The sequence below is a fragment of the Hippopotamus amphibius genome, chromosome 1 (genome assembly GCF_030028045.1).
Source record: "Hippopotamus amphibius kiboko isolate mHipAmp2 chromosome 1, mHipAmp2.hap2, whole genome shotgun sequence".
Classification (NCBI taxonomy): Eukaryota; Metazoa; Chordata; class Mammalia; order Artiodactyla; family Hippopotamidae; genus Hippopotamus; species Hippopotamus amphibius.
In genome coordinates this window covers 186,192,568-186,212,498 of record NC_080186.1, presented here as the reverse complement: position 1 = coordinate 186,212,498, position 19,931 = coordinate 186,192,568, and the positions used below count along the sequence as shown (strand labels likewise).

Sequence of the window (19,931 nt, the reverse complement as noted above, 5' to 3'; positions counted from 1 at the left end):
CCAGCAGTGAATAGAGTTGGCCCCTGCCTGGTGCTCTAAGTGTCTTGCTGCTGAGCTGTCCCTGCTCCGGTTTGAAACAGCATTTCGAGATGTTGCCCAAATGAAGTAAAGGAATTTCCTAATCCCTGTGGTTTTCCCTGTGATGTAGAAAGCTGGGGAGATGTTAAGAGTGAGGGCTTCACTTAAAAACAGGAGGTGAGGGAAGAGGCTCAAAGACCCAAGTGATTTTTGCATACAGGGAGAGGTTTCAGATCTAAAATTAGAACCCACGACCCTGCTCTGTTAATAACACTGTTTAAGGAGAAGCCTTTGACTTATCTTCTAAGGTCTTTTAAGAATAAGAAACTAAAGGCATGTGTCTTGCAGAGTCTTTGCCAGGCCCTTAACATTGTTTGTTTCTACGCAGCAGCTTTAACTCTCTGTCACCTGAAGTGTGCCATTCGGGTACCTTTGTTTAAAAATGAATCACAGATTTAGGGTGAAGGTGGCTAGAAGGCTGAAGAGAAAGCGAGGAGGCCAGGGCTGGCTTGAATAGTACTGGCATGGTCAATGGGTACATTAGATGAGCTGAGAGTATCCGGGAAACTCAGGTGGGAGGTAAAGCTCTCCATTCTTTGTCTGGTTGTGTCCAGCCCTTAAGTGTTCCTTGGAAAACCGGTGGCCAGGGGAAAGAACTGAGGGTGTTTCGTGGCCCTTGCGTTGGTTGGAACAATAATATCAGAGCATTATAGGACGTTGTTTTGGCCCTAAGAAAGTAAACAAGTTTCTGCCCTAACCAGGTCCTTCACCAAATTGTCTCTCCTTTCCCTCAGTGTCTGTTCATTCACTTCTTGCCCTCTTTCCAGCCTCCTTTCTAGGTTCAGTGATTTATCTGTCCCTCTGTCACCCAGTCTTGAGTTTCCCTGCAGACTGAGTGGTTGCAGGATAGGATAGCTATTTTTAGGTTTTTAAATAAATATTTTAAATACACAATTTAAATTAAGGTATATGTAAAGAGAATTCGTAAGCAAAAGGGAGGGCTTGTGTGGTTCATACCTTGTGGACCCTAAATCTCAGATCACGTCATCATGGGCAATAGTTGTAGCATTTGCCTTTTCTATAATATCCATAGAGCAGTATCCATATGAATCCATAGATCTGAACACAGTTCATTTGTACCTCACATAAGGTCTGTGATGTAAAGGAGAGTTTCTTCTTTTCCCTGTAATTTTTCTCTTAAACACTGGTTTTACTTTAACGTCTTGGGGGGCAAAGTTACCATCCTCTTTTTGTGGTTGGTTTCTCCTTCTCACCTGGAAGCAGAGCTAATAAAAAACCGCCTTTGGTGCCATATCTCTTATTGCCCAGGAGCCTCAAAGCTGTCTGGAGGTCACCGTAGGGTCAGATTCAGCCTGATGCTCACCAGGCATTTCAGGGGCAGGAAGAATTGTGAAAGGACCTAGCATTATCCTGGTTATCATAAACAAGAGGCCTCTCTCATTGGTGTTGACTTGTGAGCTTACCCCTTCCACAAGGGTTCTCTAGCCACAGGAGTCATTGACTCTTTGACAGTACTGTTGACACTGACGCGGTAACATCCTCAACAAGGCGGAGTGACTGGAATCAATTTCTTGTTGTAATGAGCTGGTTCTATTCCTGAGATCAGCTGGCTTTGGTCAGCAGTCGAGGTACTGGGCTCCACCTACAGTGCTCCAGGAATGCTTGGGTGCAAGAGAGGCAGGAGGGATTTGGGTGTGAAGGATACGTGATTGGGAGACCCAGCTGGGTGCTGGCCGTGAGGGGTTCAGCATGTGTGAGGACTTTAAAGTGGAAAAACAGGAAATTCATGAATGTGTTCCTTTTGTGTCTTTATTTTGAGCAATAGCTGTTAAAGATCTTGTGAGATAATTATGACAGACAGTAGAATTGTCTCCACTTATGGACATTCAAAATATTTTTATTTATCAATGACCACAAATGATTTTATCAAGTCTGAACACTTTAACCAAAGGGAACTAATCCTTAGCATTGACAACCGTACTACAGGAGGAAAATCTGAGAAAGATGAATTGGCTATTCTTTTTTCCTGGCTAATAGCTCTCCCTATCAAAGACTCAAAGGGTATTTTTCCTTCCCTAATGTGAGGTTAAGGAAAGACTTCAACATCAGCCAAATCAGAAGTACTTAGAAAATTAAATGTTTGACTGTCAGACTCCCTCCCCCACGATCAAGAAGCTGAGTGGACACACTTTCAGCAGCATTAGATTAAATTCTCCCAAACCTTGTCAAGGGAAGGCCATTCAGTCGTCTTCCTCATCACCATGGGTTTTCTGTCAGCAGTTAGTTCTGTTTGTCTTGGTAATACTCGTAGGACCAGTATATAGTTGAACTTTATTTCGCTGTCGCAATCACATTTCTGGGTTCTTAGAATGATTAAGACCTTGAGAAGATGTTTTAAGGTGCAGCGTTAGGAGGGTATGACTTGAACTTACTCATCTTCACAGGATAGCTGTGGACTGGATCTGCTTGCCTGTTTGACAGCTGCCTATTTATATAGCAAACTAAAAATCTATCTTCAAGGGTTTGTTCTTTCCTGGGAATAATTAAAACCTCTTGTCCAAAGCAATCAACATATCTCCTTTGCTTTTTAAACATTAAACAATGAGTAGGTAAAATTATCCCATCACTATTTACTTTGAAACCTTAGTTGCCCCAGAAAGTCATATTTTCTTTGCCCTGTCCTTTCTTTATTCAAAGCCTCTTTCATAAGATTATTCCACTCTTGAAGGTAGGCTGTAGAGGCGACTCTTTGTGCTTTCACCATTTACTTGTTGCGTAGCTACTGAAACCCACGTCTTCACTGATACTCTAATTAAGAAGTGGATTTGTATAGGAGAAAATTGTTCTCTAGATAGATTATCTTGTATGACTATCTCTTAAGTGGCCATCTCACAGATGTACTTACTCTAAATCATCAAGTTACAAAATATCAGGGTTGGAAGAGACAGAGATCACCTGATATTCCCACACCCTTTTCTACTTCTTTATACTCCTCTGTCCTTATGGAATCGCACTTCATTGTAATAAGCTGTTTAATGTCTGTCTTAGACACAGACCATAAACATCAGAATAAGTCCCGCAGCCTGTCACAGAGCCTGGCATATGGTAGGTGTTCTACAAATGTTTGAATGAACACCTTGCCTCCTCTCTCCCTTTCCCTTTTTATAAACATCAAATTTGAGGAACTGATTTAAGTGCTTGGTCTGAGGCTTTTTTTTGGCTGTCAATGGCTGTGTAACAAACTGCGCCCCCAAAATTTAGAGGCTTAAAATAACAATCTTATTTGTTCATGATCTCGCAGTTTTGGGCAGAGCTGAGGGGCGGAAGACTTGTGTCTGTGACCCCAGCTAGATGATCCGCTTCCAAAATGGCTTAGTCACGTGGCTGGCGAGCAGGTGCTGGCTGTGGACTGGGAGATGGCCTCACGTCTCGTCTACAGGGCCTGCCCAGGTGCTGCTTGGATTTCCTCTCAGCGTGGCAGCTGGGTTCCAAGGAGGGCGTGGAAACTGCCATTTCTTTTAAAATGTAGGACTGAAATTGGCACAGGGTCACGTCTGTGTGTTCTGTTGGTTAAAACAGCTATGTGCTTAGCCCAGATTCAAAGGAGTGAAGAAATAGCTCCCACCTCTTCAGGGAAGATGTGATAAAGCATCTGCAACCATTTTTAATCTACTCCAGAGGCCACAAAACAAGAGCCATGTCTGAAACCCTGGTCTCTTAATTCACAATGGCTGGCAGTAGTTTTTGCCATTTTATTTTGTCTTTTTAGCTGTTAATTTAGTGGTTTGTAATAGCTAACACTTTCTAAGCATTTCCCAGGTACTGACATGCTTAATTATCAAAAGTCCTATGGGATACCGTCTTTATGCCCGTTACAGGTGGAGAAATTAAGGCATAAAGAGGTGAAAACCCTTACCAAGATTATACAGACTGTTAATGGTGATGTCAAGATTCAAGGCCAGGTAGTCCTTCTCCAGAGTCTACCATTCCTCTCCTGCTTCCTTTCGTTGGTTTCTGTTACTGCTCTCAGCTTTTGATCACATATTCCTAGGAGGGAGTGTTCTATTTAATAAGCCTGTTTAACTTGATTTGTATTGTAGTCTCGATGCAATAACCAGATAAATGTTTTTGATAAGAATGGAATGAATGTGGAATCATTGCCATCACCGTCAACTGGCTGAAGAATGCCAGGCATTGATTTTCTAGAGCAGATTTGTTGATAAGGAATGGGGCAGTCAGCATCGGGGAAGGCCTTCCTTCTATTCCCACTTCTCGCGCGCGAGAGAGGTGCCATGACCTCTGTCCCACTGCTTCTGTGCTCTGAGGCATCTGAGGAATTGGTGCTACAACCTTTGAGGTGCCAGAATGAGAATAAGATGTCCTTTGTGATAAGAATTAGGGTTCTCCTACCCTTGCAGGTGGGGCTCTAGGCTGCTTCTACGGTTGGCTAAATCACTGTGGGGCTACAGCGCTGAGGTTGATGAAAAAGCTGGTGAAGTGGGCAGCCAGGGCTGCGTGACGCACGTGCTGAAAGGGCTGGCGAGCCCGTGAGTTGAGCGCAGCGGGCAGAGGCAAGGAGATCAAGCATGGCTGGAACCAGGTGGTAGTCAGGAAACAAGGGAAGGAGCAGTGGGATCTGAGGGGAGGAGGTTAGTCAAGGACCAGGCAGGAGATCAGGAACTGAGATGGCCACAGACCTGAAAGCAGAGAGAGAACCTGAGGGAGTGCCTCGTCCAATCATGGAGTTTTAACGTTAATCCCAAGATGTTTCTTGTCAATGAATTATTTACAGGACTGTGGCTACCAGATTTGAGATGCCAGAACTTGGAGTGGGGGCACCCATCCAGAGTAGGGAATATGATGGTGATACTCAGGAAGTAAACTCCAGGTGCTGCTTTAATAGCTGCCCAAAGCTAACTTACCCAGTGTATGTCATGTGAAAGCCTTCCTCCGACGTCAGGCTGTAACTGGAAAATTAAAACTGCATTTACGGAAAGATTAAGAAATTGTCGATGAACAGAGATTTCAAATTTAGGTTTTGATCCAAGGAATCAAATTTCAGGAAAACCAAGGTTACATTTTAAGTAATGTCTAGATTCTGGGAAAGAGGCTTATGTTGGCGAGATTACAGAATCTGACAAGCTGAGAAAAGACGTGGAAAATTGATAGTAATTAGGATGTGGATTTTTACATCATCGAGGGTGTGGCATGGTGGAGAGAAATTATTTGCAATTATTTTCCCACCTCCCCCAACCACATCCAAATTCTTAGTGGCCATCTTTCATTCTTGAAAGAAACAAGAAGAGAACAACCTGGATTACACAGATAAAAAGTAGTTCAATTTATGGAATAAATATTTACTGGGGCCACAAAGCTGTCCTCTCTTCCTAGCAAATGTCCTTTCTCTCTTGCTGAACAGAAACAGCCAAAATTAATACATGAGGGAAAGAGGACACCTTTTGGAAGGTTTGCATTATCGTAAGGAGTGACCAAAGTTATAAAGCGCTTTACATGTGTAAATCTTTCAAGATATTTTTGAAACTCAGCAGAGAATTTAAACTTTGAGACAATTTGGGGAAAAAATTCAGCATCAGCAGCTGTTGATTCTACTGCCGTACAAAAGGGTGTGGGTTAGGGTTGTTAACTTTGTAAATAGCAATCAAAGTCTCTTGGGCTGGAAAAATTGTACGGTAAAGCTCCTCAGTGCTTTGGTTGGTGGGATATTTTGGGGCAGATCGCTGGTCAGGAGGTTCGATCGGTACTTGGAACACATGACGGGACACATGGGGCCCAAGATGGAAATGCATCTTAAGCCAAAGGCTGTGTTCCATCACCTGAGAACAGAAAGTTTCACAAAGCCTCAGTGTGCGTGCGTGTATGTCAGTTAACAACTCCAGCTGGATTTGTGAGAAATATTCAAACAGTTGTCAAGGGAAGAATGCCAACATGGGAGAAGATTGCCCAGCAAGCAGAAAAGCAGTGGAGTCCTCTGGTTGGTTGCAGGGCGAGAGCGGGAGTAATTGCTTGTCCCTGTTTCCTATGGGTTGTGTGGACTCGTCCGTAGAATACACAGCACACTTGCAATGATTTCTTGCATCAGCCTGGTCCTCTCAACCTCCCGGGTTAGTCATTCCTTCCCTCCTCTGTGTTCAGAACACTTACTTTCATTATCCGCAGCCTCCCTGAGAGACCACGCGATCTTTGAAAGCAGGAACAGAGTGAAACCTGTCACAGTTTTGCCAGCACCTAGCCAATATGTGACGTAGGGCATCCACAAAGTTCACATTTACTTGCTGGACCAAACAGCAGTTGCCATTATAGTGTGACAGATGTGTGGGATTGGCCACTTACATATTTTGGTTAAAGGATGCATTTGAGGAAATTTAGTTTGGTCGTTATTATTGTAACTTACTCGCTATTCCTAGTTCATTTTTTCATTTAACAAACATTGTGTGCCTTCTACATACCAGGTGCTGTTCTTAGGTTTGGGGATACAGAAACGAAACTGAAGTAGTCCCTGTTTTAATGGCTACTGCATTCTAGAGGGAGACAGACATACATGTGACATCTGTGTCCAGTGGTGATGAAGAGGAGGAAAGAGGAATGAAGGACAGAGGGATGCTATTTTAGTGATCAAGGAAGACCTGTCTGCGGGAATCGTTGAACTCCGACCTGAATGCAAGAAGGCATAGAGCCATGCAAAGATGAGGATGGTCATTTCAGGCAGTGGGACGAGTGAGGGTCCAGGTCAGAGGCCAGGGCAGGCATGGTATGTGTCAACAAAGAGGGGATGTGGCTGGGAGTGCAGTGAGCAAGGAGGAGTGGAAGGAGGTGAGTGAGGTCAGAGAAAATAGTTCTGGCCAGATAACCTATTTTCTTATAGGCTTTGGAGAAGAATCTGGATTTCTCCGGAGTGTTTTGAAAATATGCCCGAAGTGATTTTTTAAAATCCTTTTCACTGTGTGTATGTGTGTTTGTGTGTGTGTGTGTGTGTGTATTTATTGTGGGGCAGGGAGATGTCCTTGGGAAGAGGAGGAATTAGCGAAGAAAAGGCCAGAAAAGTTGTGTCCCAAAAGCCAATTAAAGAAAGTACTTTCAGAAAAGGGTAGAGTGATCAGTCACATGCTACCCCTTTTGTTTCTTTCATTCTCTTAAAGCCTATGCATATTCTGAAACTTTCAAATGGTGTCATTTTCTCCAAGCAGAAATAATTGTTACATGTGTTAAAATAAACTATAATTATTTTTTGGACATCTTCAGAGTATGTGAGTGTATTTTCCCCTTAAAAAGAATGGTTTAAAGAACTAAGTGATGTAGACACTGGCCAAGAAGGATTTGAAAACTGCCTTCTCTTTCTTGATGGATGGTTTGATGTTGATGGCTGCTGATTATGTAGAATATAGGTGGGCTCAGAATTAGCAAAACTGAGCTCTGTTTTCCACTGTTACTCAGACCAATTTCCTTCCACAGTTTATAATCACTGACTATTTTTTGTGAACTTTCATATCAGTTTATTGATTTATAATCAATATAGCTCCAAGAAGCCTGGAATGCTGACACTTTTTTCCTATTGAAAAGCTATTTGGCAGTCAGATTATGACTAGAAAGATGCCAGGTAAGCCTGGAAGTAGACAAAGGATATGCTTCTGTAGGGTGGCGGCATTAAGCTATTCTTTAAGCAGCTTATCTTATGTTCTTAAGCAGTTTATTTTATCCAAAGTATTTGCATGACTGATGAGGAAACTGAGGCATGAAGAAGGCTGGCTAGTGGCAGAGGGGGAAGAACTTAGTTTTCCTTAACTCCCAGGGATAATTTTTCCTCTTTTGCCTCAACTTCCTGTTTCTGTATCACAAGATTTGTTTTAAAATATGTGTTTTAAAATAGTCCGTAATTATTTTCAAAGATGGAAGTCTAATTCTTCAGTAATCTCATCTACATAGGACATTGCTACTAATCACACTATTAACATAATTAGAAGAATTTATTTTTAGCTCTATCTATGACTTATGGGTGTATTGTAATAGTCTGCGCCCCGTGGGTTTTTTTTGGTCAGGATTGTTGGGGCCTACCAGGTAAAAAATCCAAAAGAGCAGTAAGTTCTATTTGGGAGGAATGGTGAGAGGATCTTGCTGTCTGTCTGCTTTGCCAGTTGCTGTGTGTTGATGGTGTGGGACTTGGTCAACCCTTCTATCCTTTTTAAAAATTGTGGTAAAATATATATAACATAAAATTAACAATTTTAACTGCTTTAGGGGTTCTGTGGCATTAAATACATTCACATTACTGTACAACCATCATCATCATCCATCAGCAGCGCTTTTTCATCTTCCCCAACTGAAACTCTGTACCCATGAAACAGTAACTCACCGTTTTCCTCCTCCCTGCCCCGGCAATTACCCTTCTACTTTCTGCCGCTCTATGAATTTGACTGATCTTGATACTTCATGTTAATGTAATCATAAAATATTTATCCCTTCATGACTGGTTTATTTCCCTTAGAATAATGTCTTCAAGGTTCATTGATATTGTAGCATGTGTCAGAACTTCCTTTTTATGGCTGACTGATAATCTACTTTATGTATATATTATGTTGTTTATCCATTCATCTGTCAATGGACACTTGGGTGACCTCTGCTTTTTGGCTGTGAGAATAATTCTTTGATGCATATGGGTGAACAGATATTTGTTTGAGTCCCTGCTTGCACTTCTTTTGGGTACATACCCGGAAGTGGGATTGCTAGAGCATGTGGCGATTCTGTATTTAATTTTTTGAGAATTGCCCTATCATTTTCCATAGAGAATGTTCCACTTTACATCATTCCCACCAGCAATGCACAGAGGTTCCAACTTCTCCACATCCTTGCCAACACTTTTTCTGTTTTATTTTGCTTTTTAAATAATAGCCATCGTAACGGGTGTGAGGCGGCATCTAATTGTGGTTTCTCTTTGCATTTCCCTAATGATACTCATGTTGAGATTCTTTTCATGTGCTTATTGGCCCTGTCATTGTCAGAGAAATGTCTATTCAAGCTCACATCCAATTTTAATCAAGTTGTTTAGGAATCTCTTGTTATGGTGCTGTAGGACTTCTTCATATATTTTGGATATCAAGTCCCTGTCCCTTTTCTCTTTTGCCCAGGTCTGATTTTTCTCTGTGGTTGGAGCTTTGCACAGCCACTAGCTCCATGGTATTTCCAGATGGAGTTACAGTGAGTGTAAAATGAGGCATGAACATACACTGCTTCGTCACGGAAAAGAAATGGGCTCGCCCAAGCCCAGGAGGCTCTTCTGCACGGTGTCCAGGAAAAAGTAACTTCTTGATGCAGTGTGGGGCCAGTGCTCATTTCACAGGCTGACAACCAGCATCTCTCCCTCTGGACAGACTAGATCAGCAGTCCCCAACATTTTTGGCACCAGGGACCGGTTTCACGGAAGACAGTTTTTCCACCCACCAGGGGTGGGGTTAGGAGGGAATGGTTTCAGGATGATTCAAGCAAGCGATTGATTTATTATGGTCTCTGTGCAGTCAAACCTCCCTGCTGATGATCATCTGTATTTGCAGCCGCTCCCCAGTGCTAGCATCACCGCCTCAGCCCCACCCCAGATCATCAGGCGTTAGACTGTCATAAGGAGCGCACAACCTAGATCCCTCGCATGCACTGTTCACAGTAGGGTTTGGGCTTCTAGGAGAATCTAGGGCCGCCGCTGATCGGACAGGAGGCAGAGCTCAGGCAGTACTGCAAGAGATGGGGAGCCGCTGTAGATACAGTGATGCTTAGCTCGCTCACCCGCCGCTCACCTCCTGCTGTGCAGCCCGGTTCCTAAACCCGCTACCGGGCCCGTGGCCCAGGGCTTGGGGACCCCTGAGCTAGAGGATCTCGAGCAAGGTTAGGCAGACACCAGAGTGAAGAGTTACGCTCACGGTACTTGAAGAGTTACATTGCTCCACTGACATGTGGTGATTTCACAGTATTTAAAGAGGGTTTTTAGGAGAGGGCTTTAGCAAGAGGGGCCTGTGGAGAGCAGCCAGGAAGTCTGAGGCTGGCCTGCTAGATTAGATAACTGTTACGTTATTTCTTGGTGCTGTCAGTCTAATCCTGGTGAAACCAAAATCTAATTTATTTTCATGCTTGATTGGGAGCACTTTTGATTAAGTGTTTGGATGCGAGTGAACGTGGAAGAGGAGTGCTGTGGGAATGAGATGGTCCAGGGCTGCTCTGCCTGGGCTGATTATGGACAGGGGTTCCGTAGTGAGGAGGGGAAAATAGGGCAGTTGGACCCCGGGACAGGAGTTTTTACTCCCAATGAGTAGATCCGAACTAAAATTGGGATCTTGTTTTTTTCAGGATACCTTGATGCCTTGATGTACGCGTAGGGCAGAAAGCAGTATGCCTTCTGGTCTGATTGATAGGGTGACTTTTAAGACTGTTTCTCATTTGCGGCTTCTGAGTTGCTGATGAAAATGCTGTCCGGACATACATGTAATTATGGCCAAAGAAAGTGTCTGATGTTGATAAAGCTGCCTTCAAACCCTTTAATTCCCCGCCTGTTGAAGGTGGGGCATCGTTCTTACTTGGCATTGTAATGTCCCAGCCAGCAGTGATGGCACTTTGGGGTCAGGGTAGTATGTTGAATGACTAGGAAGGGCCGCTGCTTTTGGGCCACCTTCTTTACTAACTTCTCCTCTCGGCCAGGTCACTTGATTCATCCCCTCAGTTTGTGTATCTGCAAAACTATGTGTGGTAAAGCTGTGTGCTCTGAAATCATAGCTCTGCCACTTCCTACCTCTGCAATCCGGGGGAAGTTGCTTCTCTGGGCTGTGCATTCCCTATTATAAAATGGTGAAAATAAGAGAATCCACCTTAAGCAAATGCTGTGAAGATGAGTGACCTGACCTATGTAGTGCTTATAAAGTGCCTGATAAGTACTGTTAGTTAACTCTGCGATATTAGTGTTGTTATTATTCTTATTATTTTGCTACTACAAACAGAACATTTTACCTGTGGTTGTAAGTGAGCACTGAAATTATTTAAAAGACATTCTTAAGTGGAGACAGACTTGTCATGAAGACAACATCCGGGAATCTTAAGAGTTTCATAGCCTGTTGATGTTTGCTGGACCTTAATGCCAAAAACTCATTATCTGGGAAAATGTTCTTCCAAATTTTGGCAAGTCTTAGAAAAGAAAGATCTCTCCGTTTTTGGATTTGCAGAGTCATAGGGTTGAGGAGCTAAGTGGCAATACTCATCGCTTTTTAAATTTTATTTTGTTTATCATTTTTATTTCATTGGTCCTAATTTTGTCCCAGCTATAGTGACGTCAAACCCTCTTTGTGCCTAGGACCAACCTTAGGATGACCATCCTAGTTGATGGTGTAATGTGGGAGAGGGAAGGCGTGGCGGGCCACTACCCACGCCCACGATAAGGATGCATTGCAGAGAAACAGACCATGTTCATGTAGTGCGTAACTGTTTCTTTTACGGAGATAGGGTTTTCATCAGCGAGGCACACGTTGCGGATTCCCTCACGAGTTACGATCTGTTTGCTGTAAGAAGGTTGCAGCAGTGTGGGCGGGAGCTTTGCCTGGAAGAGCAGTAACAGATGGGAGGGGCTCATCTGCTGAAAGAGAGGGGGAGCCTTGGTAAGTGGGTTTGAGAGGACTTGGGATGTGCCCCCCAGCAGTGAAGGCCGTCTCTGTTGCAGTGTACAGATAACTTTTTCATTGGAAAGAATTTTTTAAAAGCTTCTTGATTGAGGTTTTGCCTAATGGTCAGAAAGGAGGAAGCGGTGGAATATTCCCTCTTGGGTTTTGAAGTTGTTGGATAGTTTGATCATTTGCTGAAGAGGATATAGTACCTGAGGGCAAAGGGAAGGAAACTGACATGAGCCACAGACCTAAACCCTGGGTTCTCACCTCTCACTTTCTGGTTGTGAAGTTTTGGACCCTTTGAACTTCCATCTCCGGCTCATCTCCAAGAGTGCTCCTCCAAGTGATGTGACTCCTTCCCATGGCTTAGGCTACCGCCTCTAAGCTGTTACCTCACAAGTCTGTATCTCCAACACAGATCCATTTGCATACCGGACAGGTAGAAGGAGAAGCGCACGTCTCGTGTAACACAGACACTTCCTGTAGTCAGTATCTTTCCTCCTCCTCCCTCCTGCCCTCTCGCCCAAGCGCTCATGCCAGTCTCTAGAAGGCCCTTGTCAGCTCCCAGGTAACGCTCTGGCAGGTCCCCCGTGCTGTCTGGCAGCACTGCTTAACCCTCAGCACTCTATCATTCAATCTTTTCACGTGTTCCTCTGTCACAGAAGCTTACCTGGTGGGGGAGTGGCCAGTGGCTGGAGAAATGCATTATTCTCCGAGCATATTATTGCAGCGTGGTTGACAGGACACATGATAGTTACGCATGATGAAAAGAAGTAAGAGGAAAAGACTAACAAGAGAAAGGAGGAGTACACAGAGGCAATGACTTTTGTACCAATCAGCGGTGCGAGTGTTATCGTCCCCCCCAGGTCCCCTACTCCCTGGGTCTGGGTTACACCTCCCCTCCATCTCCTTCTGAAAGCAAACACTGGGCTTTAGGGACCCACCCAATATGCCTGGGGTTGGAAAGCTTTGCTTCCAGCCGCGTCTCATGGGCGTATCTGGGCTGGCTCCGGGTATTCTCTTAGGAAGAGAGGAGGTCAGAGTGGAAGCTGTTTGGAAGCAGGTCCTAGTCCTAGGATGGTGGGAGTAGCTCCAGGAGCTAGAATTTGATTGTGCTATTGTGCTATTAGAAATGATAAATATGAAGGATGGCAATGTAGATATTTTATTGGAATACTTCAAATGAAGCAATATGGTATAGAATTACTTCTGTTTCATCTTGCAAATATTCCCTCCCTTTATGCATATCAAAGGCTAAATCTACACTTTTTAAAACATGTTGCCTTAAGTACAGTAATAGTTCTGATATTCAAAAGCATCCTGTTAGAGATTTTTTCAAGAGATTATTGTTCATTGGTACTTTGATTAAAGTAAAATTGTTAGAAATCATGAAAATGGTAACTTGATGTCTTTAGCCTTAGCAAGTTTTCTTTCCAAAATAGAAATGAATATGTAGTATTTAAGGATGAGGGTGTTGCAAATATTCTGTATGTAATTGTGCCCTATATGCAAAAAGACATCCTTGCTTTGCAGGATGTAGGGAATTTGTAGGGAAATTCCTGCAATTAAGCTTCAGCATTCATTTGCAAGTGACAGGAATATGTTAGTTGCTTTTCTTAGGTCAATGATTCTTAGTCTGGTGGAATGATAAAGATTTCAATTCATTCCACTAATTTAGTTTTTTAAAAATATCAGTGTTCACAGGTTGCAGAATGGAGCTAGGAAGGGATTCCAGTGAGGTCTGCGTTACTAGGTAGATTTCATTCAAAGTGTGACTGCAATAGTCCTTAGTGGTAGAATTACATTTTCATCGAAACAATCAGCCTGTGATGCTTTGGGTGACTCTGAGTGCCCTGAACCACAGGTGCTTATGTGGGCTGGATGGGAAGATTGGAGCATATTATGCTACGAAATCATGAGGCTGATGCAGTGTCTTGTAAATACTGCTTAGCACAGCAGTTGGAATTGAGAAGTTAGTGTGATCGGTTATGTGGAGAGTTCTGAGGTTTATGACTTACATAAGAAATTAACCTTTTCATTGCTCGTCTGACTGCCAAGGAGCCCAGGTATAGACATGGGATTTTCCCTTTACATGTCTGCCTTTAATTCACCAGGTAAATTGAGGAAAATCTTAAAATTGCTTTAAAAAAATCCTCTAACATATTAATGATTAGTAGGAGGAGGGCTAGCATGAGAAAAAACACAAAAGATTGTACATTTCTGGAAATTAGTAGTGAAAATGAAGGCTGTTGCATCGAGTATTCAGGAATAGCACTCAAAAGCGCTAAGCACTTTGCATGAATTTTATTTTTTATTCTTTCATTTTTTTGACCATGCCTCGAGGCATGCAGGATCTTAGTTCCCTGACCAGGGATCAAACCCATGCCGCCTGCATTGGAAGCGCGGAGTCTTAACCACTGGACCACCAGGAAAGTCCCCCAGCGTGCATTTTTAAAATGCCATTTCCCTGCTTAAAATCCTGCATTTTAGGGTACCCAGCTCCTTAGGCCCTGCTGGACTCTCCAGCTATATCTGGCCACTTCTCACTCTCACGTTCTAGCCTCCAGCCAACTCAACTACTGGCAATACCTTCAAGGTGCCTGGTTGTCTCTTGACCTTAGAACTTCACATTTGCTATTTCTCTGCCAGTGCACTATCCTTATCCTCCACCTTTGCTTATCTACCTCTTGCTCATCTCATAGGACTTAAAGTGTTATTTCCCTTGAAAATCTTCCCTGACATTCCCACTCTAGTCTAGATTCCATCCTCTCCCCTATGCTCCCTTAGCCCTGGGCATCCTGCATTATAGCACTTAGTGTACTGTATAGTCCTGCGGACTTGCTATTTCCTTCCAGAGTGGCTGCTGTTCAGCATCCATCACTAGCACTTATACAGCATCCAGCCCTCAACATTCCCTTTTGAGTGCATGGCATTATTTAAACCATGCAACAGTCCGTGATGTAGGTCCTATCGTTAGGGGCATTTGGAAGCTCAGAAGGATTAAGGGTCTTGCCCAAGGTCACACATCTACTAGGTGGCAAGGCCAAGTTTAAACTTGGGTCTGATTCCAGAAGTCCCTGCTGTTTGCACGATGCCTACAGCCTTCTCAGACCATGTAGTTATGGCCTCTAGAACTGGCATCTATAAGACCTGGGGTTGTTGGGTGGGTTGATAGGTGGCTGGGAAGGAGAGGCATTGGGGGCAATGTCTGGATTTCTGAGAGGATTATGCTGACAGGAGAGATTGGAGATTTTACGTAAAATCCAATTTGTGGGGAGTGATGTCTGGACTTAGGCATGCTGAATTTGAGATCCCTGTTGGTCATCTAAGTGGAAATGTGTTACTGGTAGGCTGTGGGCTAATAAGGCTCAGAAAGAGGTCAGTTTGGGAATCTTTGGTCTTCATGGCTGTTCACTTACAGTGCAGGTGAGTTGACGGCTCATGTTGTAGTCCATTCCAGCGCCTCCAGCAGTAGATGCCTACCCTCATGTACCGCATACATGAGAAGTAGTGCGAAGCAACCAAATGGTACTATGCATACTCCAGCGCTTCATGTGTCATAGTCTTTGCCTTCTCCCTTTTTATGTGTATATGATATCGATATATGCACACACGTTTATGGTTCAGAATCTGTCATTATACCTGAAACAGGTTGTACTTTTAAAGTCACATTTTAAAAAAAATTTTCAGAAAAATCTGATTAGTTCATGACATCACGTGGGCATTTCTACCTTTGATTCTCCCTTAAGAAAGGGCAGGGTAAGGGGTCTGTGGGTATGATTGTGAAAGTCATGCATGCACATACTAAATTCGGAAAATAGATTAGTAGAAAAATCTTGTAATTATCAGGTACCATTTTGGGATGTTCTTTTGGTTGTTAATATTTCTTTAAAGGGCTTATGGTTGAGCTTCACAATATTCTACTTTCCTCAAGTTTTCCTTGATACATTTTCTTTTAAAAAAAACTTGAATTTTAATAACTTTAATAGTCCATCTTCTATGCCATAATAGCTATTGAATAAATATTTAGGTTTTCAATTCTTTGTGCATATGAATAATGCACCTATATAACTTTGTTTTCTTATATATCTACGGTAGATGGAGAGAGGGAGAGGAGTGAGAGAGAAAAAAAATGTGAGTGAATGAAAAAAATTGAGCAATGTATCATGCAGAGTTGGTATCTGGTGTTAAAGAAGAAAAAACGAGGGTACCTTAAGGTCCTGGCATGATCTTTGTAAAATAATACAAAGACTGAAAAGGTTGATCTAAAAGGAAAAAAAAAAAAAAAAAAAGACACTGGCTAAAATAAATTGGGACCATCTGTTGTTCTACCTTGGCCTGCGTACATAGTCTTCTGCCCGCTGCTTATTTAGGAATGCCTTTAAAGTGGTGAAGGAGGGCTGCCGGGTGTCAGATGGCACCAGGGCAGGAGTGCAGAGAGACCACGTGACTGCTACACAATTCCATGCTGGTTACCCTTCAGGGCCAGTGTAACTGTGGCCACTGTGGCCTTGACATTCTGATCCATGAGGGTGTGAGAGATGGGGGGAGGGAGAGTTATCCTGCCCACCCCCCTTATTTATTTAAACCACCAAGTGAAACAAATTTTAGAATGTTTTAAAAAGATATTTCACCTGAACATCTAATAATGTATTACTCCATTCTTACATGTAGGTGATCTCATATTAACCTAATGTTGCAAAGTCTTCTATGAACCAGTCTAATTGTAGGAAGCTCAATCCCTGAGGCCCAGTGGAGTCCTTTTTAATCACAGAGCTGCTGGATTTTATTTTCTGGCTGAGTGTGACCATTATGAATTGCTAGTGTTTCTCTGTTTTAATGGTGTCTTCCTATAAATAACAACAAAGTGATTACTTGGAAATCCCTAAATTGAACTACGTTGCAAGTACAAGTCTGCAGTTAAAGGCTTTGTTTAATTTTTGTTTAAAGTGGATGTGACCAAAATGTTAATCGAACAACATTTGACCTATTGGCTTGGCAAGTCTGCTGTGTAATCAGTTTAGCTCTTGGAATCGAAGTAACTATTTAGCAGAATGGAGAGGACCCACTTGTAGCTTTGGGGTGTTTTGGGGTTTTTTGTTGTTTTAATTTTTCTTTTAAAGAGTTCATGAATTGAATGACCCACATGGATGATGGATTGGCTGGAGGCTTCCTTTCTGAGTATTTATGAAAATAGAGTTAATTGTGGGAACTTGGATGTTGAAACCTTTCATACTTGGTGATTTCGATAGCCCAGTGTTTGGCCCATTGAGGGATTGTAGTGGAAACTTGACTGATTGCATGATTGGAAATAGCTGTCACAGTGCTCCTCTGGCCTTAGTTTCATTAGCCTTCAAAAATGTCTTTAGTCAAAATTAAATGATCCCAGCTTAGCACAGACGCTTCTCTGCTGGTTTCCCCCTTTCCTAGGAAGAAGTTGGTTTGCTAAGAATTACACCATTCTTAGAAACTGGTCAGTTCCTTTCTCTACTTTGCTAGTGCCCGGAATCTGATTTATGCTCCACTCTAATGACTACTACACATTGTGACAAGCATGGATGCTACTGTAGGAAGTTAGTGTTGTCTAATAGCATGATTGAACTAAGTCCCCTATGCGGCACTCTTCGGTGACCTTCTGGAAGCCCTCCACCCTGCTTCATATGGCCAGTGGATGTGTGATGTTGAGCGACTTGTGTGTGCTGGAGAATTGCACAGAGGCAAAACCCTCTCTTCCTCTCTGTGTCAGTGGTACAGATAAACCCTGAGGCTCGCCCATAATTAAGAGTGGAATTGAGGAGCGTGACGTGATAGGCAGATCTAGGAGTCTGAAGAAAGGAAACAGAGAACAGAGCGTATTTCATGAAGGAAGGATTTATTAACCTGTCCACCCTTCACATGACTCAGTGTTTCTTTCATCATCCAGTTGATTTTTATGGGTGAGGGGATTCCTGATCTTCCTTACTGTGGCCCTTTGCATAGTGTTATTTGCATTTCTTTGCTTAATCCAACTTAATCATGAATATACCCTTATCTGGTCCAGCTGACTCTACTTGGCACCACCACATCCCTACTCTCATCCCTCTTTTCTAAAAATCCTATTGTGTTTAGTTTCTACAAGCACACCATACGTGCTTTAAAATATGGCTTCATCCTGCTTCTCATGCTGAACTTTTTCCTACCCTACGAACGTGTAAGTAACTTCAGTGGCCGGGAGTGGCTGGTACTTGATGTACTCTTCTGCTGTCCCCCTGTAATACCTAATACAAGATGAGAAAATCAAAGAAGATCCAGTTGACAAAGACCCTGAGTGCTGAAGGCGTGACTCAGCACAGAATCCCCAGCTTTCGGCTTTATGTAAACTTCCTAAGATCTCCTTGCTCATCTACAGTGCTTTCCCTGCAGGCAGCTTTTAGAAAACCCTGAGCAAGTCGGAAAGCTCTGATCCCCTTATATAATGTGCTGTAGCTGATGATGGAACTCTGCCAGAAGGGGAAAAGGACACTCATTCCGGCATTCCTACTGTTTGCTAGGAACTAGACATTGATTTGGTAATTGGTAATGAATCAGTTTCCTGCTTTGGAAGAAATGCTGCATTCCTCTTTCTACTCCAAACATTTTTCCAGTGTCACTCTCAGCCCCTTAGGTTCTGTTCTTGTAAATATGGTAGATTAAGAGGTTCTTTCATTTTCCTCTCTATTATCATAGGACTAGTAGTTCTCTCTCCTTAGTTCATTAATGTTTTCACGTCGGTGAAATAGTAACTTCTGTAAACCACTCCTTGCTCCATTTCTACAGTTCCTGTTGCTGGCAGCCCCAAGATTCACCAGCCACCTTGTCGATATTATTACGTTTTAGTGATTTCTGTGCCACCCAGCCACTTGATAGTCTGTGGTTTTATTAACTTGAGATTGAAAATGCAAATGAACAAAGGATAACAGAGTAAAAGGAACCTAGTCAGATATGATAGGCGAGTAATGTCCCTTCATTCATTGGAGTGTTTCTTTGCAATCCATGCATTATCATATTCATTTTTAAAGAATAATTACTGTATTTTGTTGAAAGAATAGGCTCATAAATTCCAAGAAGCTAATTATATTTTGTTACTGGTGTTGCTAGAATTCTAATAAGCTTATTCCTCTTTCTAGGTTAGCAGTTGGAAAAGGAAACATCCTAACATGGACAAGTGTATCCTGGTAATTAGAAATTACTGAGAAAGAAATAATGATATTTTGTTATTAAACGTTTTCTAACACTTGGTTATTTAAAATGAGCATGGTAGAGCCTGATTTTAAAATGAAGAAGGAAATGAAATTGCTTTTTTATTTTTTATGTTAGGTCTGCCAGAAAAAAAGGGGAAGAATTAAGGAGAGCATATCAACCTGATCGTATTTGTAGGCTCTTCTGAGATTTTAAAAAAGGAAGAAGAGAAAAAGAAAACACACTATTTATAGAGATGATGGGTGAAATTTAAAAATCATCAGTAGAAAAAAATATGGTCATACCACTAGGCTTACAGTATTAAATAGAGATGATATCATTGACTCACGTTTGGGTGCTACTGTGTGCCTGGTGTGAGGAGGAACTTGAGATAGAGAGCTTCAGTAACTTACCCAGGGTTGCAGAGTAACTGGCAGAGCTTCAGATAACTAAATCTTTAGCTAATTTTCTTTGGTGAAACTGAAAAAAAAAAAAGATCAAGAAAAAAGATAAAATATATACAAGCTAAAACTAGTCAAGCTCCAATTTTTAATGCAGAGAATTGAGTTTGAAGTTGATCAGTCATCTCTGATTATGCAAATATTTTCACTCATTTGAGTTTCTGTTAAGGTAGCCGTCTCTTGGTTTACCCAGGAATTTCAGTGCAAAACCCCTCATAGTCCTGAGCAGACTGGGATGGTTGGTCACCTTATTTCTCATATTGATATCAAGTTTTTTTTATTATTATTTATTTATTTATCTTATTCGCTGTGTTGGGTCTTTGTTGCTGCACACGTGCTTTCTCTAGTTGCAGCGAGTGGGGGCTACTCTTCATTGTGCACGGGCTCTTCATTGAGGTGGCCTCTCTTGTTGCAGAGCATGGGCTCTAGGCACGTGGGCTTCAGTAGTTGCGGCACATGGGCTCAATAGTTGTGGCTCACGGGCTCTAGAGCCTAGGCTCAATAGTTGTGGTGCATGGGCTTAGTTGCTCCACGGCATGTGGGATCTTCCTGGGGCAGGGATCGAACCTGTGTCCCCTGCATTGGC

At 42.6% G+C, this 19,931-nt stretch overlaps 1 protein-coding gene across 5 annotated transcripts in view; it reads left to right on the top strand.

Moving 5' to 3' along the window:
• MCC (MCC regulator of WNT signaling pathway) overlaps nucleotides 1–19,931 on the top strand; it is a 430,355-nt gene that overhangs the window by 157,254 nt on the left and 253,170 nt on the right. The window contains exon 2 of one of the 5 annotated variants that reach the window (XM_057737623.1): nucleotides 18,833–18,880. The exons of the other annotated variants lie outside the window; for them this stretch is intronic. Coding sequence (XP_057593606.1) covers nucleotides 18,833–18,880 — 48 coding nt within the window. The remainder of the gene's footprint in view (nucleotides 1–18,832; nucleotides 18,881–19,931) is intronic. 5 annotated transcript variants of the gene reach the window in all.